This window comes from Mya arenaria, chromosome 5, assembly GCF_026914265.1.
Source record: "Mya arenaria isolate MELC-2E11 chromosome 5, ASM2691426v1".
Taxonomy (NCBI): Eukaryota; Metazoa; Mollusca; class Bivalvia; order Myida; family Myidae; genus Mya; species Mya arenaria.
Genome location: NC_069126.1, coordinates 30,145,505 through 30,171,619, shown reverse-complemented (window position 1 = coordinate 30,171,619; position 26,115 = coordinate 30,145,505). Strand labels below are relative to the sequence as shown.

Sequence of the window (26,115 nt, the reverse complement as noted above, 5' to 3'; positions counted from 1 at the left end):
CATCATCATCATCATCATCATCATGCCTCTCATGTTCAGCATGGTCCATAACTCTTGCTGTAGCACTAACCTATTAATGATCCTTTTTTTACTTTATCACTACCGACCAGCGTTGGCATTTCAGTTGGATTTCTCTCATGTTTTATAAGTTATGGAAGTGGTAAAAGTTTCTGTACAAAGAGGACGACATTCACACCAAAGCAGTCATAATACCCTCGAAACACAGACGAGCAATACATCGGTTTATTTAAAATGAGGGAACATATGAAATCGAACTAAAATGACCAAATTTGTATACATTATAGTACCAACTCGATGCGTTTTTTAATGTTGTCTAAGGCAGTAGTAATGATTCCATTCATATCTGTGAACTGATTTTCATCAAACTTGGTAGTATTATCGTTGCGACGAACCCTGTTGATTACCAAAAACTTCTACCCATAAAGTCTTTCTATTTATAGAACAAACCAGAATAGAACAAGACAAAAGCGATGGTTAAATGAATCTGCATTAACCCACTTCGAAAGAGAAAGTTACTCCACTTGAAAAAATTTATATTCATTTTTATGATGTTTTTACTATAGATGAATTATGGGTGTATCGAATTACTCAATCACAATTTTCAATCACTCGTTGTCGCCTTGCCAAGTCATAAAACCTTACACACTTTATAAATTTTATATTATTTTAAATGAATTCGCTTTTCGTTTCAACAATGAAAGTTGTCATTAATAGCATCGCAATAAAACGTAAAAGCTAACTTGGTTTAGGTCATAAAGATGGGCGATTTATCAAAACCTTTTAAACAGTCCGATAATTGCAAAGCAACTCTCGCATATTGAACTGTTATCAGTTCATTGAGGGCAAACATTTTCATTTTTGTTTTCATTCATAAGGAAAATGTCTATAAAGTTTTACTTCATCGTATGTATTTCTATGTCATTTGTATGATTCATAATGCTAGAAATGATGATGGGTAATGCTGCTGCTGCTGCTTCAGCTGCTGCTGCTGCTGATGATGATTGTGGTGATGGTGATGGTGATGGTGGTGGTGGTGGTGGTGGTGGTGGTGATGATGATGATGATGATGCAATAGGCAGATTTTAAAAAAGTGCTTAGGCACTAGAATCATCATCATCATCATCGTCATCGTCATCATCATCATCATCATCGTCTTTATCATCATCATCATCGTCATCATCATCATCATCATCATCGTCATCATCATCAGCATCGTCATCATCATCATCATCGTCATCATCATCATCGTCATCAGCATCGTCATCATCAGTTTCATCATCATCATCATCATCATCATCATCATCATCATCATCATCATCATCAGCATCATCATCATCATCATCATCATCATCATCATCATCATCATCATCATCATCATTTCGCAAAAACACATCTGAGTTTTTACATCGTTAGTAAAACTGAAATTCAGTGATGTTTTATGACGAATCTTATTACGAAATGAATAAGCACTTTCTTTTAACACCTGTTTAAAACACAAAATTAAGACACCATAATAATAATGCCTTTTACATTAATCAAAATATGTCAAAACTATCACAATTGTGTTTGACTTTTATGGTATAAGAAACTAGAAATAACATCGTGGGTTTGCGAATGTAATAGGACTACCTGGGCTATTCACCTACAGCAAAATTTCTTAATGTACATTAAACTCCAATTAAATTGATATATGCGACAATTTGAGAACATTCAGAAACGAATTTTAAGATGCCTTTTTTAACACTTTCAAATCATAAATGATAAATGGTATTTGTAAAGATAGGGGATCGTTTACAAAGAGAAAATTAATATTCTGGAAAAGTTAGATATTAATCGTGTTGTTGGGTAATAAACAATGAAAATGCGGCATATGAACATCTTGGTGGTATACAAATCGTCAAGATTGTTTAAAGGTGCACTTTTACTCCAAAATAAACAGTACCGCAATTAATACAATTGTTTTAATTTACCGAAAAAGATGAGTGAATATCGATAACAATGGTTCTTATGAAGGATACCGTGTTTAATGTGAAAGAAAGGTTCGGAAAACACGGTATTTCTACCTCATTAAACGATAGTTAATCGCTGTACATAAATCGTGTAGGACCCACCAGTCATTTTTTTTTGCGTTTTCAGCTATTAAATGCACGGCTACAAATTTGTTTTTAGTAATTAATATTGTCCATAAATGCATTATTTAGTCAGTAATGAAATGCTAATCACTCAAAAGTTATGTTTGTTATACATGTGTATGTATAGATTTAAAATACGAGTATCACTTTAAAACTTGATCAAGAAGGGCATGAAAATTATACAAACGCATTCATTAACACATTAATGTAATACAACTTCTTACGCATTGAATCGAATATAAAATTCCAATTTTATACGTCAATTTAATTACTACATGTATTTAACATCGACATGAGCTTGCAAAATTTATTGTTCCAGTTTATCTTTTTTTAATATGGCGATTTTGAACCTATTAGTGTAAACTAAGCATTTTGTTGTCTTAAAAGAGCACACTAAAAGTTGATGCAGTATTATAAAAAATATTTCGAATGTATTATTATGTTTAACTTCTTTCACTCAAAATATCAAAACAAGAAAAAAACATATGATTTGTGTATATTAATGCATTAAAATTAAAAGTAAAATAATGGTTTAATCTCTCCTGGGGACGGTGGTGTTGCGGGCATCCAACAACAGTTTTTAGGAAAAATATATACTGTGAAGTCATATTATCGGGTGGTGGTCTAACAATCACCTGCCATGTAATGTCACCAATGATGAAACTCCCTTTCAAACAAGAGAAAATACGTATGTGTATATGTTAGTGGATCAAAAGTGTAGCTATTTAATCATTTGCATATAAGCCGTGTATTATGCAAATTAAAGGGGGAGAACTTTTATAACGTATCAGGACTTCTTCCAGTTGCTTAAAACTCTTTCGTACATATTAACGTTCACATTATTCTTGTCAGGAAAAAAACGTCTCTGTAGCCTAGCGGATTAGGAGTCCATCTATTAGGCGGGAGATCGTAGGTTGAATCTTTGGCCGCGTCATATCAAAATACGTTGGTATTTTTTGGGGTTTGTTTGGCGCTCGCCATTTGACTTGAAAGGGAAGTGCTATCAAAAGCAGTACTGGCCTAACTCAGGAAAATTCTAGCCCGTGTGTCCATGCTTTACAACAAACACTTTAAAGAACCAAGAGGTCTTTTCGAAAAGAGCTAGGGTATCACACCTGGACTTCTCTTCCGCGTGCTGTTCCTTCAGCATAAACGAAGGACCCCCCCCCCCCTGCTTGCACTCTCATGGGTATTTTTGACCGCAATGTATATATATATTCACACATTATACAGTGTTGTAAAAAAGTTTAAAAAATCGATAAACATTGGCATAACAATACATTTCTCTTGATTATTATAGCTTTATCTGAACATCCCTTTGGCCGTTGGTTATTTTGACCGTCATAATAAAGCAAACTCGTAAATACAAAAAACAGCCGTAATAGTTACACAATTGCTTCAACGAATGACAAATGCAATTACAACATAAATATTGTATCAGTTGCAAAGCATATATCAAGTTACAAATGGTCTACGGGAATGCTGTGTGTTAGAAGTTGTTAATAATGATAATGGGTGGTTTTGATGTGTTTTCTTGCAGGTCGTTCCTGTCCACAAATAATTTATGCTCTCGTGGTCTATACGTTTTGCCTACATACAGACTCCCTTTGATAGACTTTTATAAATATTTGAAGTGACAATATTGACATTGTTGACAATAGATTTGTGAAGAGTCTCAATATGAATTCACTGCAAATGTTGTTTTCGAAATCCTGCCCCTGGAGCAAGGAAACTTGTCAAAATCCTCGGGTAAGAGGAGCCCATCCCTCGAGCAAGGAAACCTGTCAAAATCCCTCGGGTTGGAAGTGTCCTCCCTGGGGCAGGAAACTTTTCAAAATCCCTCGAGTCGGAGAAGCCCGCCTTAAGAGCAAGGAAACTTGTCAAAATCCTCGGGTAAGAGGAGCCCATCCCTCGAGCAAGGAAACCTGTCAAAATCCCTCGGGTTGGAAGTGTCCTCCCTGGGACAGGAAACTTTTCAAAATCCCTCGAGTCGGAGAAGCCCGCCTTAAGAGCAAGGAAACTTGTCAAAGGCCCTCGGGCTTAAGAGCTTAACCCTGGAGTATGGAAACTTGTTAAAATGCCACTGTTTGAAAGAGCTCACCCTTTGAGCAAGGAAATTTGTCGAAATCCCTCGCGTTGGAAGAGCTTAACCCTGGAGCATGGAAACTTGTTAAAATGCCACTGTTTGAAAGAACTCACCCCTTGTGATATTTCTCGAAATCCCTCGCGTCGGAAAAGCTTAACCCTGGAGCATGGAAACTTGTAAAAATGCCACTTTTTGAAAGAGCTCACCCCTTGAGCAAGGAAATTTGTCGATATCCCTCGGGTTGGAAGAGTTACGTGATTCAATAATTCAGTGAGATAATGTCCGGCAGATGATCTCGAAGGCCCTTTGAAAATCTGTCAATAATTACTCGCAGTTGAAAACCTATTCATGCCCTATCATATCCCTCCTGCATTTAAACCCACCTCTTCCCCATCAACAGATGCGGCAACATAATTTCCTAGGTGTATTACTATTTGGTGCAATGAAAGTAAAAGAAATTTTAGGTATTAAGAATGCACACAGCTAAAAAAAGTTTTTTTTCTGTAACGAATCTCAGGACAATTATCTAATAAAATGTGTTACGTTCTGCTATCATAATTGTAAAAAAGTACCAAAATGAAGTCCAGCGTCGTATCCACTAGGCTAAGACGGCTTACTCTAATTGGGTGACATAATTAAGCTATACACCTACCTCGGTAATATCACGTGATAACACCGACTAGCCAATCACGCATTAGGAATGAATTCTACCTGGTAGACATACCCAGTAATATTTTTAATTGAAAAATACGAAATAACTGCTAAAATTAAATAAATTGTAAACTTTGTGGTACTTCAGTTAGTAAGTTTCAATGCATTGTACACATCGATGCCAAGTTTATGTCAGTTTTCGACAAGTTTCTTTTTTCCCGCTATTTTATCATACGGAGTACAGCCCCTTTAAGTGGACTGTCCAACTAATTTTACAGTCCAATCCAAACAATCGGATTCCACTTTCAAATTCAAACTTACTCTACAAGTTGGTGATTAAATAGGGCCCAAAAATAGTTTTAGAAAGTAAATTCCCTGTTATAAATCGAAAGTGAAAATTTCAAACTCCGTTGTTCTATTCTAAGCAAATTCACTGTTATAAATCGAAAGTAAGAATATAAAACTCAGATGACCTGTCCAAGTGAATTCCCTGTTAAAACTTAAATTAAATTAAAAATTGTTATTACAAGTAAATTCACTGTTATAAATCGAAAGTAAGAACATCACACTTAGCTGACCTATAAGAAGTGAAACTAAAGCTTACACCGTCTCTGAGATTGATTGCAAAGTTTGCTCGGGGGAAAAGAGATGACCATATGTCTCTATTTTCTGACTTTGTCCCAAATCATACGTCATCATTACCCCCAGATCAGACACTACATTTTGTCTGTCAATGTATTTCAGGACAATAACGCATTTGCCTTCATGGCTTATTGCTTGGATGACAAAGAGCATTGTGCACGATTGGACTTATATATTTGTTTCCCGGGGGTGAATCGGGGTGGGAATGGCAGGCATACACATGGGGTTAGGACAAACAGCAAATGTTGCCTTTCACTTATTTCCCATCCCTTGGGCATGGTGAATGAGTTATAAAAGGGAATTACTGGGATTGGGGATATTCAAGGAATTAAAAGTTATATATATATATATATATATATTTCAATGGTAGCGGTCCAAACGGCTCTGTCAACATTCCTCCAGTCAGAAATCATCCGCTGTATGAAAACCCCTTTAATACGGCCACACCCTGTAAAAGAAAAATTATTACAAATACTCATCTTTAATTAGAAATCTGCGTTCTATTTGATCAGAATGAAAAACTCTTTCTCCCCTTATTTTTGTTGGTCATTCGTCTAAAAGCATTCTAATAACTAACTTTTAACTCATGGACTCTTCAGTATGCCAGTACAAACGTTGCTTTAAAGTCGGATGATAAAGTAAAGGGGAAACGTATACAAAGTTACAGAAGCTCCATTTTGCAACGTCATAATACACTACTTTCCGTGTTTTAAACTCATGCACGTAATAAGATCTATCCAGGTACATGCCATAATACACTTTGCACACCCAGCTAAGACAACACTTCCAGTCAATAATCATTATTACACCAAATATACCTTAGACATATAATACGTCGTCTTATAACGTCATAATACTCTTTTCTTTTAATAAACACATGCACGCAAAGATATAATATCAAAGTACTTAAGAAACTTTGATCATCCTTCCAGGACAATATTACTAGTTCTTAATCATAAGTACATCTTTGAGATAGAAAGCATTGGTAAAGCAAGTACACCAAGGATAGTTTAAAGCCATCTTTCCTCCAAAGGAATGAATATGTTGTGTATCAAAGAATTTACCTTAGATTTGACATCTCCAGCTTCCGTTACATTTCCGTCTTAATCAGGACGTTAATTTGATCTCCGTTTCTCGTTAGTACGAGATTTACCGGCTTAAGAAATTCAGTATCTTTATAGCGAAAATATTGAATTTCAAGCTTGGTTGAAGTAAATCAACCGCGGTGTGAGAGGAACTCAGAGAACAAAGTTCTGTTTATGAAGCTGATTCTCACCATTTATGGATAATGAATGTAAAGATAGTTGAAAATAATGAACGTACATGTACCTGAAAATAACGAAAGTAAGTGTAGACGAAAATAATGAATGTAAATGTAGTTAAAAATAATGAATGTAAATGTAATTGAAAATAACGAATGTAAGTGTAGTTGAAAATAATGAATGTAAATGTAGTTGAAAATAATGAATGTAAATGTAGTTAAAAATAATGAATGTAAATGTAATTGAAAATAACGAATGCAAATGTAGTTGAAAATAATGAATGTAAATGTAGTTGAAAATAATGAATGTAAATGTAGTTGAAAATAATGAATGTTAATGTAGTTGAAAATAATGATTATACATGTAGTTGAAAATAACGAATGTAAATGTAGTTGAAAATAATGAATGTAAATGTAGTTGAAATAATGAATGTAAATGTAATTGATAATAATGATTCAAAATGTAGTTGAAAATAATTAATGTAAATGTAGTTGAAAATAATTAATAAACTTGTAGATCAAAATTATAACAATATACTGGAAATTCAGCATGTTTTGACTTTAGTGTTGTTTTTTGGTAACTGTTTGTGTATACCACGTGATAAATTACGTCATAAATGCTACGTTGGAAGGCAACACTTTGCTTCGACTGATGACTTTAGACAAAGATAACATTTCTTTTTCTTCACGATTTTAAATGAAACAAATGGCAGTCGGAGAGTCCCGCCTTCATTTTATCACCGGAGTTTGATTAAGTAATAAGTTTTCTCAAACCTGTTTCCAAAAATAACGTCTTGACAGTGCTCCGTAAGGCGGTTGTATTGTGAAGAGTTTTTCCAATGTGTTTTGAGAAACTAAACTCTCAGTAGAACTCTAGTAAAAGACCGAAGGCGGGGACATGTAAGGGTCGTAGACTGCGCCATGTTTCATTTAAGATGGTGAAGAAATATTAAAGTTATTCTTGTTTAAAGGGTTTATTCGAAGCAAAACGTTACCTTCCGACGTAGCATTTATGACGCAATTTATCACGTGGTATACCCGCACTGATGTTGCTGGCTTTAACAATGTTCTTTACAATCTGCTCTACGAGGAGCAGAACTTATTTTGGTCATAAAGGTGTAAACAACAAACAATGGAGATCAGCATCAATATTTCAGAATACATAGGATCCGTTTTAACATATTACAAATCTAATGTATGTAAAAGGTTGTCTATTGTATGCATTAACAATCATATCTGACCAGAATAAAAACGAAAATGTATCAAAGAGCCCAGGGAGAACTCAAGTAAACGTGCGGGTGCTTTTTCTCAAAAGGGCACCATATTCGGTATAACAACGTTAGACCTTATCCCAGACGAATGCTTATCTGTACCATCAGAACATCGAACCATAAAACACTAATTGCATTCTGCAGCCCCCGATGCAGGAAAGCACAATTTTATGACTGGCGCACATTTCCGGTAGTAAAAAGTAGTTCCTAAACTTAAATATAGTTCCCAGTTTCAAGGCGGGACTCGTTACCCTGGTTACGGTGTCTGATTCACGTCATCAGCGAAGCATTTTATAGTTTTTGCAATATCTCGTAAAGATTAAAATTTCATTACTTGTACAAGTCACGACAGCGTTGTGAACATCTCGACAGATGGCGACCATTTAATATTAAATGTGTTCACATTTATTAGATTAATAATAGTTTCAATGTGTGGTCTTCAATTTTAATCTGTTTTTATGTATTTGAATATACAAATTTGGATTCAATATTATATTCATCTTTTACTATGAATCAACAAAATATACTATGGATTCAATATTATAGTAGGCTTATACTACATATCAAAAAAGAATACAAGCATTGTTTAATTATCAAATTGTGTGCATTATTGTGTAAAAACGGCGTAATATTTTTAATTAGCCATTAGTGAATTTACTTTTATTGTTTGTTCAATACACTCCAAATTCATTACCCCCTTGCCACACATAAACTGTAAGCCATTAGGCAATTCAAAAATAAAGTTTAAAGCATAACTAAGAATACACTTTAAGTCACATGTTGTTTTTTGCAATAATAAAATGCAATAACATTTCAAACGGCTGCGTTGCGTGTATGACTTAAACATGCCATCATATGCATTAACTTGTCGGCAGGCATGTTTTAGCACATCCCAGACGTCGTATGTTAAAGTATGACCAAACTAGTCTATACCATCGCGTGTCTAACATACGTATATACATATAGACGTAATTGAAATGTTGAATTCAACGTCCCCGGATAGGACAAAGTGCTGTACCATTATCCCACATTACATGCGCGCTGTGCATGTCTTCATGTGGTGTTTTGAGCTGTCCCTGGAGTTGGTAGAAGAAATCAATACTTCGCTGGTGTTGAAGCATGCTCCCAGCCAGGATAAAAGCGAACTTCGGAGCCGCTAAGGGAAAGCATATATCCATTATCAATTACAAGGTCCACATAAATATCGGGATGGATTTTTACACCCAATTGGTCGTGATAATGGAACAATAAATGTTTCAAATCATTGACGACGCGTTGAAGCTATGATTTTTTGCTTGTTATTGCCACCGAAAAAGAAATAATCGTTAGTGATTAAAGTCATTTGCAGACGACATAAAATGGCGATCGTTTGAAAATTTGCAGACGTGATCTACGATTTGCATTTATGAGGAAGATAAATTTTATGCAGATAAATAAAAGTTTAATTGTCGTGCTACCGTACCACCTTTGCCTTTTGTGATGTAAATGTTACTATTATGTGGGGATGAGCTGGCGCCATTATTGTAACAAACACGCTGAGAGTTTTAATATGTTCATGAAATAATATTGTCTCATAAAATTATACTTTTGATTTCCATTCGGAACTCCTCTGCCATTTTCCATCGAAAACCAACCTAGGATGTATGTCGGTACATCTGAAAAAGTAGTTCGTAAATTTTTAAAATAATAGCATCTTTAGATTTATTGTTTTAACGAGTAGTTTGTATATACATATATAAATTCAAATTGATTGCCAGTGAAGTGTATTATTGCATAAATAATTAAGATTCCCAAGAGTAAAGTAATGATTTTTTACTGTTAAATTAAAATTACATCGCGATCTACTTGCAGAGTAGTTAGATTTAAAGATTACTGTCATTGTAAACCGTTCATTTACATCCGATGTTGGTTTCGATGAAAATGGCCGAGGAGTTCCAAATGGTCTGGTTCTAGAATCATTAGTATTCTAGGAACGTACATATTACAAGTTTAAAAGTGTAACGTCTTTCCAAAGCCACACTATTTTAATTTCGTTGTCGACGGGTTTTGGCCGCAGAAAATGGCGTGAGCGCCGCAATAAAAATTAAAAAGCGGAGCGTGCAAAAAGGAAACCATCGTAATCCTTCATAATTGATTTGTATATTGTTAATCCTGATCAATTACAATATTACTCGCTCCTTTTAGTGTTTGTTAAAGGAAATACTCAATAAAATGTCTGTTTTATGTACATGTTTCATTCGTTCTGAGTTGTCACGGACATAATGTAACATGGTTATGCGTTCCATTTCGATAAATACATCTTTATAAGAAAACGCTGATTGTCATGTTTGTTTTTTGTGGTCCAAAAAGGAATTTTCGAAGGTAAAAATAGGCAAAGCTTTTGGAATTTAAGAAATATAGGTGGGGTTAATCCGTCAAACAAAGCGTCAAATGGGTGTGCCTCGAGGTATAAAACTGTTTCTGGCATTTATTATTAAATAATAACCTGATACATGTATTAAGATCACTCGCTGACCTAGCGGTGGGTGTAACCTCCCCCACCCCGAAAATTGAGTAATTTAAAAGGAATGACAACATCGGAGAAAAAAATATGAGTAGTATGCACCAGAAAACACCATTAAAGAATAAAAGACTAACCAACACCACCAGAAGAGGACCCCAAACATCTCCCCATAACCACATTTCAACCATATATTTCTGGCTCTGTTTGGAGCGAAGCATGATAAAAGTTGTACCCAAAAGTAACGCCCCGCCCACTCTTATTCAAAATCTTGAGGCCGTTAGTAGATAAGCAAGATGATTTGCAAGAGTGCGTTCTTGGGTAGGTGTTGTTTCGGTTCGACCATGTTTTCGATGCCACTTGACTAATCTACTTTTAATACATAATGCTAGATGTTTTCCTTTTGACATTGCAAATCAGTTGAGGAACGGCACATAATGGTTCTACTTGCTGTTGTTTCGGTTCGACTATGTACTAAATATTCGGTGCCGCTTGACTATTCTACTACCAGTACATTGCTGCTAGATGTTTACATTTTGACATTGCGATTAAGTTTAGGAGAGGCACATATTGGTTCCATTTATATTGCATTATCTTTCGTTCAATGTACATGTAATCAATTTCCATCATAATTTTATCATATCATACATTATGTTTTGGTGAACATATACACAATGCATCAACTGAGGTCTGAAACTACATTTTCGCACACAGAAGTACATAATAACTCCAAACTTCGAAGCATCCAAGACTTTTACGGTACTTCTTTTACCCGGATTGGGGATATAGTCAAGTTAGTTAATAACTTCATATTCACGTTATTTTTGTTCTTGATTTGTCGTGTCATACAATCGGAACTCCTCGGCCATTTTTCATCGAAAACATCCTTGGATGTTTATGGGCTGTAAACAATGTCAGAATTCTTAACATTTAACTACGCTGCTAGTAGATCGCGAAGTAATTTCAGTTAAGCAGTTCAGCCTAAGGACTTCAGTCTTATTGATCTGTATTATTTATACATTCACACAATTCACTGGGAATCAAATCAAAATAAGTAGTATAAGTTAGACATTAAAACATTACAATTAATTATTATTATTTTCATTATCAGTATTATTTTCATTATTATTTTCATTATTATTTTCATTATTATAATGATTATTGTTACTATTATTATTATTATTATTATTATTATTATTATTATTATTATTATTATTATTATGTTCATAAATAATTATCATTATCAATTTTATTATCATCATTGTTATTACAATAATTATTATTATTATCATTATCATTATTATTATTATTATTATTATTATTATTATTATTATTATTATTATTATTATTATTATTATTATTATTATTATCTGTCTTATTATTCTTATATTTACGAACTTATCTCTACTAATGCCGGATAAACATCAGAGGTTATTTTCGATGGAAAATGGCCGAGGTGCTCCGACTTCGTTTAACAGAGTATCAACGAGAACACTATGATACCTTTCTTCATATTCCTCTGGTCAGGAATGTCTACCTCTTGGTCATGAAAGTCAATATACTTGTTAACGACGTACTTTTACGACCAAAATATTACTGGATATAATACGTATTAATTGCTAAATCTCGTATAAAAACCAGGTACCAATTGATTTTATGGCAGAAATAACGTTTTACTGCCATCCACAATAGCTCTAATGCCACCCCAGTTTTGGTTGACTGCCAATTTTACAAGGATGTGTTTTTTCCATGCCTTTCGAAACTTACGCAAATTCATGCGTTTTTCTGCCCGTTTTTTAAGACCTTCAGCGATAAGGGTTTCCCGCTTTCTTTTCCTTCATTTTTTCAGTACCAATTTGGTTATTTTAGATTCCATGTGTTGAATTAAGTAGTTTTGAGTTATAATGATTAAGAAAGTTGGTTGACTTTCTTCAATTTGCGCATTGATTTTGTTCGTGCATGCGTTCCGCTTTTTTCTTTGAAGGCTGGTATTTTCTTTATAATTGAATGATATTCCTCGTAATTATGAAATATTATGAAATTATGTGTGCTTTATTCATTTGCATTCCCATCGAGCCTTATAGATATATCATTAACGTATTGGACCAAACAAAGCCAGGTATAGGAGTTGCAGTTAATTGGTAAGAGGAACGTATAATTAACGTAACAACAGGTTCTGTATAGCATAACAATTCAATAGGCCATGTGGCAAAAAGAGTTGCATTCTGTTCAACATTACGCAATGATTAAAAACAGGCCTGGGTGGTAAACATTAGGGTCAACGTACAATTATGTCTGGCGTGTCCTTCTTATGAACTGGGAGATGAGTATCATTTTGCACTCACTTGTTATCTGTTATATAAAGCCAGAACAAAGAAAACCGTTTTAACTTGCAATTAAAGATTTTAATGATGCCGTCTCGGTTGCTTTAGAATAATTTGATGGTTTAGGTTTTTTTCAATGATAATGTACGGTTCTATTACTAAATGTCATTTTTAATTGGCGAATGAAGAATTAGAGTATACGTTTCTGAAGGGCTTTTAAATCTGGGATCGTCGTGCGTTTTTACTGTTACCATTGCATGAAATTACAACAGATTGTGGTAATTCTGAACTCCCAAATTCATGAACTTCGAGACATATGAATGAAACGCTGGTTGCCAACATATTCAGGGATAATTCTGAAGAAAACTCGATTACAATTGACCTAGCGGTAATAAGTGTCGGCAATTTAGCAAAATAGGCGATTTTGAACACAATATGTCGTTCAAGATGGTTTTAAGAAGAGGTTTTGATGGTATAACACATGTGTTACTATTATAGCATCAGTGTGTGTGTGTGTGTGTGTGTGTGTGTGTGTGTGTGGTCCGCCGTTTGGGTTGGACCATTATTGTATTTCATCTTCAAATGGATTACAACATCAACCATATTGCAAGATTTAAAAATATGTAAATTGTGCTCTTCAACTTAAATGTGTGGGTCGCTTAATCATAATCGTCTCTATGTTTAGGAGATGAAGCTCAAGGAAGCAAGCGTCTGTCGCTCTAACATCATTACCTTGAATTGGCGCAAAGGTAGCACTGAAGCGTCGCCAAAAATACTTGAATATGCACTCTTACTCCCAAATAAGACGTTACCACAGTTAATACAATTGTTTCATTTACTGAAAAAGATGAATAAATATCGAAAACAATGGTTCATATGAAGGATACCGTGTTTCATTTGAAAGAAAGGTGCAGAAAACACGGTATTTCTACCAAATGAGACGATTGTTGATCATTGTAAATCTTTTAGGATCCACCAGTCATTTAATAGTTGTGTAATTTTACCAATTAAATAAACGGTTTCAATCTTGTTATCAGTAACTAATATTTTCCATAAATGTATTATTGACATTAATAGTAAGTAGTTAAAGTTTTATTACTCAAAATTTTATGTTTGCTATGCATGTACGAGTGTCACTTTCATATGGCCTTTACTTACTACGAAACACGGGACGCTTTTTGATTGTAAGTCAGATGAACATGCTCAAAAAGAGAAATACAGAACACGTCTCCGATTAGTTGCAAATATATCAAATTCGATTTTTTTCCAAACTCAGTCAATCAACGCGTGTCTTACAAACAAAAATCTTACTTGGTGATTATATCTTAAATGAACCTGATTGAAAAAGCAAGGGAAAACGTCTTTGAAGTGCTTCAAAGGTGTATCTTACATGACCTTCTACCAAGTTTGATCTAAATCGATGAACCTGCGTCTTCCTGTATATTCTTGGGATCAAAAACACCAGACAAAAACAGACAGCTTCCCAACGTGTCCCAGCGCTCAGTCGTGGATGACACTGGCTTCGTGTGACCTGCCTTGTCTTTTACATTATTTATTGGGTATCGATTGCACAAGGCCCGGAGGACATAAACAATATCAAATTCATATTCTGAAGGAACGGGGCAAAGGCATAAATAATGAGCCCATACCACGCAATAGGCTTACAGATCAAAGGTCTTGCTTGAGTTGAGGCGAATAAAACAATGTGAGAAAACCCATTGAAATCGCCACCAACGATACCTAATAAACTTAAATATTGAAAAAGACTTATTTATAATTAAGGACTTGAATTACGTCAGTGCTATCTGTCTCGATATTCAAAGCCAGTCTTTAGATCTATTTAGAATGATATATGTATTTGTGAGGACATTGAATTTAACACCTGGTTAAGAGTCGGAAATGAACCGAACACGAAGACAAAAGGCAGGTCCAAAGGTTAATTACCACTTAAGTGTCGTTTACAAATAGGACCAGCAAATTAACTTTACTATTTAATGCAATTTGACTTTAGACAGACATATACAATTTAAAGATCAATCTTTGATTTATGGCGTGAACTTTATATGGTAGAAGCAGATCTAATAATAATAATAATAATAATAATAATAATAATAATAATAATAATAATAATAATAATATATTGTAGTAATACTTAATAATATTTATGAAAAACATATATAGTTATAATAATGATATTAACAATGATAATGATAATACTAATAATGACAATACGTATAATAATAATAAGGATAATAATAATAATAATAATAATAATAATAAATAATAATAATAATAATAATAATAATAATAATAATAATAATAATAATAATAATAATAATAATATCTGAAACTTAAGTATCAATTTAATGACTTTTCATGATTATTTTATTATTTTCAATACTCGGTTTACAATTTCATATAACAACTCTAACTTTATGGTATTCTTTACTGCATTATCATATACTTATTTTACAGCAATATCAACGACATGCCAGTATGACTCTTTGTTTATCAGCAGTGTTTAAGATTGTTAACACTTTAAGAGTTATGGGGTGCAAAAAGGGAGTTTCGCATGGGTGTGAAAAAAAATATGTTTCGATTTTTTAAATGTTCATGCACTCACATTAACATACTCAGAATTATCAGTGTGACATAAAAGTAATTATATCAGAGATCAAATAACTAATGACGCAATAAATGGTTATTATTACACTTTATTAGCCATTATAGAACATTAAGAATATAGCATAAGTATGGATGTATCTTAGTGCAGATTCGCAACCCCAACATATGTTCGCAGGTTTAACAAAGATTGTGCAATATTAATGAATATTTGGGATATAAGTTGAAGCAATTAGTAGAAATAACAGGTTTTAATTGATCAAAATTCTTTTGAAGATTGGCTATGAGTGGTGCTCACATGTGGCCCGAACATGTGCGTGTAAACTTGCTTCTTTGGAGAACGATTATATGTGAAGTATTATAGGTAATTATTTCATTTCCTTAATCACCAAAATCAGCCATTTTAGCAGCAGCTCAGGACTAAACACTTTGGGCGGCTGAATCTTAACACCGCGAAACCAGCATCGCGAAAACCCATTACGGAATATTCAGCTCAGCAGGGGTCGTCTCAAAACAGTTGGAGATATATGAATACAGCCCATTTACGTTATTATATCGCACTATAGTGTATGGAGACGCTTTACGCTATACCGGGGGTAAATGGTTTTATGGTTATTTTTCATCTTCAGAAAATAATTGTCAGAATTGGTGGTAAATGTGAAATGTCTCATTATACAGGGAAATATGCATACTCAGGTCATAACAAAGACTACAGTGTTGATGGATAATTTGAAATTGATGGGAAACATGAAAAATGAATGTTTGTTTTTTGGTCTGGTTTGTGGTTATAACATAGCGAATCACGATGGACCTCGTAAAACGAAACATCAACATTTTGCCCTTTCTGAATTGTCTCCCTTTTCTGGTGTTAGAAAGATATATCTTAACCGTTTTTACTTCATGCACCCTTCTGTGTACAAATTTCTACAATCAATGAAAATAAATGATAAGAATGACTAAATTAAAAAAGCATTCTATATCAAAGAACCTCTTGTTATGATAAATAGTTTATTGAATGTTGAAAGATAAATATTTAGTTCTGTCTCTATTTATTGTTGCAATTAGTATGTTGTTTTGTTATTAAGTAAACACGGTATGACTAATTATAACATCATTGTTTTACCATTTACCATTACGTGTTATATATACGCGTTCACATGATATGTGAAAACATGTATGTATATGAAGACGATGTGCATTGTACAAGTCTGAATAACATGTCTGTTCTGTTATATATGTTATTCTTATATTTAAAGATGATGGTACAGACAAAGCCTCATTGTCATTCGCCATTTAATGATACTTTTTAATAAAAAATGTTATTATTATAATTTTAATACACACTAATTATTTCAAAATATATATTTGAATGTCGTGTTTAATAAATCTGTTTCGTTTGGTGTAAGATATTTTCGGAAAAAGGTTTGAAAAATCTGTATCTTGTTTTCCGTATTTTTTACTTATTGATCGCTGATCTCGTAACTTAGCTTAAAATGACGTTGGTTAATCTAAACAGCTTAAACAAGCTATTTTTGGCAATTGTGGTTATTTCATTGCTTATAAAATGCATTTTTAATAGCTTTTGTACGTAGCAAGTTTGATGGAAATGTGGAGTGTAGACTCATGCAGTGATGTTTTGTAAACAGATGCATTACAAAAACGTCCATAAAATGATGAAACAAAATAGAATCAAAACATGTTCTTTTTTTAGACTATTTTAACATAGTGTACCATTTTTTTTTTATCTTAATCCAAGGTCGTGCTACATAAGCAAAATGCATTTGTACTATGTAGACTTCGCTCCATAATTTTTACTAATATAGCTAACAATTCTTAACTTAATGTTATACACGGATCGTATGTTAGTCAAATAATTATATTTCATTGAATTAAATTCCAGGAAACTTATTTTTCATTTAGTTTGTCCCGTTGAATAACAGGTGGTAGAAAAAACATATATTGTATAGAAAGAGATGTGAACGTTTGGAGGCATCACATGTGTCGACGGCTTATTGAAACATGTGAATAAAAAAGCCCGAATGATAAATACTTTTTATTCTCCTATAATTGAAGAAATGACTCATGTGAAGTTATAGCATTAATAGTTTTTTACGTTTATGTTTCATCTCTTATCATCAAAACACATGCAATATACCGTTCTAAAAGACGTCTACTCAGAGTAAAATAAAAAAAAGGGTTGTTGTTTTTTTGCAAAAAGGCGTTTGTTTTAAAACAAATATAGATCTAGATGCACATCATTTTGAAATAGAAATTTCCATTATTACGAAGTCATTACGCCAAAGGACGTCTATCAATGATATGTATGATGAGGTATTGTGGATGTATTTAATTATTGATTAATGATTTTATCATTGCAGGGCCAAACTCGAATCAGAGGAGGAGAGGACGACAAACCTACACGAGATTTCAGACTTTAGAACTCGAAAAAGAGTTTAAATTTAACAGATATCTTACGCGTCGGCGGCGGATAGAGCTATCTCATATGTTATGCCTGACGGAAAGACAGATCAAAATTTGGTTTCAAAATCGAAGAATGAAAGAAAAGAAGGAACTTCAGGCAATCAAAGAACTCAATGAGACTGGCCGTGCCGCTGCGTCGCCGGAATTAAAAACTAAGTCATCGACGCCAATGACGTCGACGTCATCCTCAACAGAGACGCCAGTAGCGAGTTGAAACATTGCAACAGACTAGACTAGTAGCTGTGAATGGATTGATTTCTAGTTTAAAACAGGTTAAATGTGCAAAATATGACTTGTAGACACTTTGCTCACTGCCGGTAGAATATAAAGGGGGCGTCAAAGGGCGCCATGTTCTTTCTGGTACTTGGCGTCAAATACCTGCTTAAAGCGCCCATACGCAATGACCAGTCGTTCGGAACATTGTTGACGGGTTAAATTTCACAACATCCCAAATCATTGAGGAGAGCGATCCGACTGTTCATAATGTATACAAGGCCATGTTTCTGGTTTTAGGGCGAGGCTACCAAACAACACCACTCGACACCACTCCAATCTTAAAATAAAACACAAAACAAAGACGCCGAAGGCGACGCTATGAAACCTGGACATTTGCCAATTGGTTCCATATAAGACTCGGTCATTTATGAAAGGGTCCAAACTTTCAGGACAGATACTTTTGTGTCCTGTTTAAGGCTTGGATGAATTTATATTTAAAAAAGACATTCTGAAACAAACGGTTCCGAGGCAATGTCATGTATTCATAGATTCTGTCATGCATATTCTGCAGTGTCTGTTTAAAGTGCTGAAATAGTTTAGACACTCGAGGACTGAACACACCGGTAAAGTGTACATTTCTGAAACGAAAAATGACGTTCTTGTACATGTTTATCAATCATTATTGTTACATAATGATGCTATGTATATGTAAAAACAGGGTCTTAGTGAAATTTAAGGTTTATTATTGTAAGTTATTTCATAGATATATCTCAATTGATGTCATACATTTTGTCTACGATGAGCAGACGGGTTGAGGACATTGTGGGTAGGGTCGTTGGTTCATCTTCAGTTTGCCATGACAGTTGCTGTATATGTTTAATGTTTAATATTATTGTGGTTATTTTCTACCGAAGGTGCACGGGCATGTTTGTTTGCAACCTTTGGAATTGCAAGATGAAATGTTGTTACCTTGTGTGAAACAAAAATAAAATCAAAGAATAGTACCATTTTGAAACGATTCAAAATATGTTTGTGCTAAATAAATAGTTTACTCTCTGCAAATAATTTAAATAATAAGAGTGCATTAAAATTCAACTGATAGCCGTTAAAACTGATACGTTTTTCTGCATAATTTTCAAGGTAAACTCATTATCTATGTTAGTCGTCTTCGTGTTAATAGAACAGAGCAGAACATACGTTCATTAAGAATAACAGTGAAAATATCAACTTGATAATATACACTGTTTTTAAATTCTCGCCCGTTCTGCTATCCAAAACAAAGCTGGGAACAAAAATCAAAGACGTCATTTCCATAAATGGAAAAAAAAACTTCTTCATTCAGTGTAAGATCACAATATATTTCACCTCGTGAACACAACAAGTGAATATAACTTTTGGAGCTCACTCGATGAAATATATTACGATCTTACATTGAAAACAAACAATTATCATCTATAAAACTGCTTCAGCGAAATGATATGACACTTCATTATCAGACAAAATATATACTATTTGTTAAACATACATTTTTGCAATTCCAAAGAAGTAAAGGATCTGTCTACTTAGTGTTCATAATATTTGGTAATATTTTTTTCACGTTATGTCCAGTGAAAAAAGTATGTATGTTTTTATTTTTTATTTTTTGTCTGGCCCGGTCAAGTGTTCAATTCATATGATGAAAACCCTTTTAGGGGACTGCCATTTATTCCTAAGGCATAATATATTATGTATACTTTTTACCCTGTGTGTCTACATTTGTTCTAGTTTAAAAAATATACATTATTCCTGTACGTCATTTAAGTTAGGTGTTAATATATTTTTAGCTCTTCTCTTTGTTTGTTGATATACGAGTTATTTAGGTTTAGTTTAACTACTAGTATAAGTATAAATTATGACTAATCATACGATATAATTATTACACGACACATTTAACATAATAATTATAACATATGGTTTAATAAAACCAATCAAAAACACGCCTATTCAGTGCATGCTATAAATCATACACATTTGGGAGAGTGTTCTGTAATTAAGAAATGGTCATTATAAAGTCAGTTATTTAAAGCTATGTCATTATTTTAAGACGTGATACACATTAGCCCCTTATATCTATTTAACTCCTTTTCCGGTTATAATTTCAATTCAATTCAATTCAGTTTATTCAAGTAAACATCGGCCACCCGCCAAAAATACACAACATCTAATTACAATAAAATTGTAGTTGCAACATAAGATTTACTTATTTATCATGTTTTTAGATGGTATACATAGATTGCTTACTTAATATTTAACTTTGATTTTCAGTTGACATTTAAGAGTAGAAGTCATTTAAATTATTACCAGATGAATAGCAATTTAGAATATATTGTCTAAGAATAATATCGATTTAGGACATGAATGATATTCACAATCAAGAACTGTCAAATGTTTGTTCAGACAAAATATACACAGTTTCTCATGGTTATATTTTTCAGTATATTTTTCTTGCACAAAAAGGAAAGATTTAAATAGAAAAGAGAGGCTAATGTGTATCACGTCTAAATAAATGAAATAGCTTTAAATAATTAACTAAATAATGACCATTTCTTAAGAACAGAACACTTTCTTCAAAATTCATATCATTTATAGTATGCATAAACCGAATAGGCTTGTTTTTGTGTGTGTTTTTTCTTTAATCTGTTCTTTGGAAAATGTGTCGATTAGCTTAATGATATAAAAATATGTTAAATAACAATACACTAATTAATATACGATGGATTTGAGCCTTTTATAATTTTTATACTTTCTGAATGAGTATTTTCTCAAATGTGTTTAATGACGGACGTTAGAGCTGTCAGTTATCAAAAATGTTTTAAAGCTGCACTCTCACAGATATACCGTTTTTACAACTTTTGTATTTTTTGTCTTGGAAAGAGCAAATTTTTGCGTAAATATCTGCAAACCAATGATATAAGATGGCTGACAAAAGATCAGATCGCAGATATTCATATTTCCGTTCGAAAATTTATGTTTTGAGGCATAAACCGTTACTAACGGTTTAAGAAAAATGCATAAAACATCAATTTTTAAACTTAAATTTAAAAATCTGCGATCTAATATATGTCAGCAGTCTTATATAACTGGTTTCCATGGATATTCGCAAAAATTGGCTCGTTCCAAAACAAAAAAAATAAAAAAAGTTGTCAACACGTTCAATCTGTGAGGGTGCAGCTTTAAGAGCCATATCAGTAACCAAAAATGTTTAACACAACTGATATCTTATCTTTTCTTATTTTTCCTGCTAGGCAGATCAATGCATTAGAGGAATTTAAAATATAACTGCATTTCTCACATGATTGCAAAATAATATTTATGATAAATATTTCATGACAATGTTGTTTGCGTTTGTGGCTGTCTTGTGTTCAATTTTGTTGTTGAAACATGTTTGTTCATTGTTGCGTCCGCTTTTGTTTGAACTGTTTATTCCACTGTTTAGTTAAGCTATATAATATTGTATACTACATTTGTATATTACCTTTGTTTTAATGCACTGAACTATGAAAAATGGATAATTGTCTCATATGATTTTCAAAAAACGAGAAGTCGCAACGGTGTTTCAAACACATCCGTGATTGCGTTTGTACGGAAACCTACCAGGGCCATCACCATCCGCCCCTAGACTTTTGAAAAAAAAAACAACGAAGAAAACACATATTTTTCGCAAAATTGGCATTATTATTTTTTTTTTTTTTTTAAAGATTGTAGACTTCTTTATATAGTAAAACTTCCAGGCAGTCAATAAAATTAGATTGCACCCATCCAACAATGGGTAAGAGTTTGTTTTGTTCACCGGACAAGACTTAATAAAAAAGATTCACCAAAGAAAATTTCAAATCTCGAATCTTCTGATTTAATTTCACATGAATACACAATGTGTTTTTTATCCAAAGTACATACATTACAAGTTTGAAAATTGTAACAAACATAAGTCGATGTGTGGGATCGCAATGACCCTAATGGGACTCCGTACGTTTGTTATGACATCTGTTTAAAACATTGTCACTGGACATAGTCAAAACCCTTAGTACGAGACTTTACATATTACTTATATATACTTAATTGTAACCGCCCTTTGTTTATATAATGATTCTAATATTAAAATTTTTTATAAGTTTCCTTATGATTTATTTCGAATCGGAAGTTCAAGTTTTAATATTATTATTTTTTTAAAAGTAAGACGTTTACTGACATGAAAAACGTGACAAATTTCTGAAAAAAAACTGTTCCTCTTCTGACGTTTGACTAACAGTAAATACTTGTAGGGTAAACTTACATAACTATTGCTTGTATTTATTTCTATTACTTTGTTGGACATGTATTGATTCCTATGTAGCCTGCTGTTCAATTAGGGTTGGTATTCAATATTGGTCTTTATTGAATATAAGAACGATGTAGCTAATCGGATTACTTATTATAAATAATAAACCGATATAATGAATGAAGTCAATAATGTATGACCATAAGATTAACCTAAGTCATATCTGGATCTACGAACATGTAGCTATTCGGATTACTTTTAATAAACAACTAACCGATAGAATGAATGAAAAGTCAATGATATTTGACCACAAGATAAGCTGAAGTCTTAATTGGATCTAAGAACGATTTAGCTTATCGGAGTACTTGTTAAAATAACTGACCGAGAGAGTGAATGACGCCAATGATGTATGACCATACGATTAACTTAAGTTCAATATTGAATACCACCCCTGACATGGCTTGTATATGACATGTTTGTAAACGTGTGTTTTGCTGTTGACCATTCCCTTCATCTCCGATAAGTGGGTAAATTGCTTGTAGAATTGTTTCCATATCCTCATGACATATCTGGCACTTTTATATGTGACGTCAGGTTCAGTTATTAAGGGAAACGACCAACACATAAGCTAGTTTTTTGACAGCTATATATGTGACGTCAGGTTAAGTTATTAAGGAATCCGACCCACACATTAGCTAGTTCTCTGACAGCTATATATATATGACGTCAGGTTAAGTTATTAAGGAACCCGACCCACACATAAGCTAGTTCTCTGACAGATATATAAACCATAATATTGAATGTTGATGTCTGGTTACCCCAAATTATAACTGGTATCTTTTCAAAGGGTTTTGCTGTCGGATTACTCATATGCAAACCAAAATGACAGAAAATGCATTAAACACAAAGTTATTGCAGTTAATATATTTGCATATTTTAAACTCTAATTGGACGCGAAGTTACCATTTTGCAATTTCCCATTACCCAAAACCTTGTTTGTTATGTTATTGTTGATCAAACTTTAACATTTTCACATAATATCCTTTAAAATGATACAAACGTATTATGGCGAACCTGATACCTACATCTACTAACAGTAGCATATTATAATCAATTTTGCACTTGTTGAATCGTTTTAAAATGCAGCCATGTTTATGGTTAAAAAAGCTAACAACATCTTCTTAATTCTATTTTAATAATCACATAAAATATTTTCACTTCAACTCTCTATATTCTCACCAAACTTGCCACAGAGGTTTTTGGACAACTGTATTCGTATGACGGATCGGTTCAAATATGCCATTTATAGTTTCAATTGTTCACAGACAGCTGTCGTCTATTTGCACCCAACTCGGTCACTTATTTTGATCTCTTACTCTATTAACAACAGCTTGAACATACAAACATACATACGAACAACCTTAAACATCAACAAGATAATCGTTTAAACAAACCGTATTTTTATCCGTATATCAATTTTTGTTTCTTACTTCCGTTTCCGCCATATTTGACCATTTGTCCCAAGCATTAATATATCAAATAAGTTAATGCTACTTTCAAACGAGATTATATTCATTACATTTGAAATTGTTTTCATTGATGACGTCACAAATCTTATGACGTCATTGAAATATAGTGCTATGTTAAGTGATTTGTTATGTATATTGACGTCAGCTCTGGTGTGTTAGTCATTCTTGAATTGTGTATGTATCTGAATGTTTCTTGTAAATGATCTACATTATAAATATGTTTTCTTTCATATATTTAATTCTATTTTCTGTTATTATTTTATTTCACTTTGATACAAAGTATCATCCGTGTCAATGTTATGTAATGCATGTTGAGTAATTTCTACCAAACCAAACGAGAACTTACGCAATAAAATATAGGAAACAAAACGTGTGTTTTTGTTTTTCCCTATTCAGGTGGTCGAAATTATATTTTGTCCAAAGGGATGCAGAATTTTCTGAAGCTGAACTGCAGTAAATTTATTAATGGTTAAAGGCCTAGTTTAAGCTTTCTATAAGTGACCCCCCCCCCCCCAAAAAAAAAAAAAAAAAAAAAAACTAACAACAAACAAACTAACAAACAAAAAACGGGTATTGGTACACAACCTCTGTTAATTGCTCTTAATCTTGTTGCCTAATTGGCTTATCTGATCTCCAATCTGAGTATCCTGCTGCGCAGTTTTCGATGTTTTATCATTACTATGGACCCTAAATGGCCCTAGGCCAAAAAATCAATACACAGGAAATTGGCCCCTACTATGACACCAGTGCGGTTAGCAGGAGATGCACAGCAGGGGATTATCATGCCAAACATTCCTTAAACTAGGCCTCTAAGGGTTGTAAGTAGATCTATGTACGTATATAAATTAATGATTGATGCGGTGCAGTGGTTTTGCAACACGCGTCGCATCAAATCACTTGTTATTTTGTAAATACATTCTTTATGTACTTTAATCAATACTGTAAAACATATAGCCTTTGAATTAAATTGATGAATCGATAACACACAATGATAATGACACAGTAACATTTAAAACATTAATTTATAGTTTATACCATATTTTAGCTCGATTATTACGAAATCATTATTCAACCTCTGATGAATGCAAATGGACGAAAGCTGATAGCTTATAACATCACTCATGAGTCCTTTTCTTGGGCATAAATCAGTACTGTGTCCTTTTTAAGCGGCCATGGTAAAGAACTCTTGGGGGAGATCGTACCCAGAACCTCTCGGGTTAGAGGTAAACACTTATGCCACTATACCACTCTCACCCTGGTGGTGATCGAACCCACAACCTCTTGGGTGAGAGGTGAACACTTATACCTCTAGACCACATTCACCCATAAAACAATAATGCTATTTACATAAGGCAATAGTGAGTATAAATGACGAAACGTTTTCACCATTAAATTGACAACACGCAGACGGGCCAGAAAACCTCGCGTTTAATCGTATACGTATCGAAGGACGTTATTGTTGATACCAAACAAGTTTCAGTTTTGGTTGCAAGGGTTTTGGGAGTTACGAAACCTTTTACGAAAGTTTTGTTTGAAGAAACAAATGTATGGTTGTGTGTACAACTTCAACAACATGATAGAGTTTCTGCATGTAGCCATTATTTCTGAATTTGTACAAAAAATTATAACGCAGTTTGCCTGTTTCAACTAAATCGTTTTTCATACAGATATTGGATCTGTCCGCCATGTTGTGCTTTCAAAGGGACTAGGTTTCGGGTGGAACGGACCGACGAAACCGCCTCCGATGGGGGTTTCGGTAGTTTAAAAAAACTAGTTTCGGTTTTCCATAAAACAAACGATAAAACTGGTTTTCATATAGTTTGAAACTGTTACGACAAATGCACTTTTCGTGAAAACAATTGAAAACCAAAACTAGTTTATTAGCAACAAAAACGCCCTAAAAATACACCTAACCAATCGTCACAGCCACACAGCGAGGTGCGCACTGCGTAACAAGGCAACAGATACCGAATACTTGTGATTTAGGTTATACACTAAAGCGCTCCTGTGTAACATCAATATACCTCAAATAGTTGGTGCCGTAACTATTACATAAACATATTAGGATAATCGATGCTCGTT

General features: G+C 33.4%; 1 protein-coding gene across 4 annotated transcripts in view; it reads left to right on the top strand.

Annotated features, from left to right (window-relative positions):
* LOC128234905 (homeobox protein LOX2-like) overlaps positions 1-24,402 on the top strand; it is a 74,452-nt gene extending 50,050 nt beyond the window's left edge. For all 4 annotated transcript variants that reach the window (XM_052949521.1, XM_052949523.1, XM_052949522.1 and 1 more), the window contains one exon: positions 17,889-24,402. In XM_052949521.1, coding sequence (XP_052805481.1) covers positions 17,889-18,205 — 317 coding nt within the window. In that variant the 3' untranslated portion in view covers positions 18,206-24,402. The remainder of the gene's footprint in view (positions 1-17,888) is intronic.
* Positions 24,403-26,115: the final 1,713 nt, after the last annotated feature.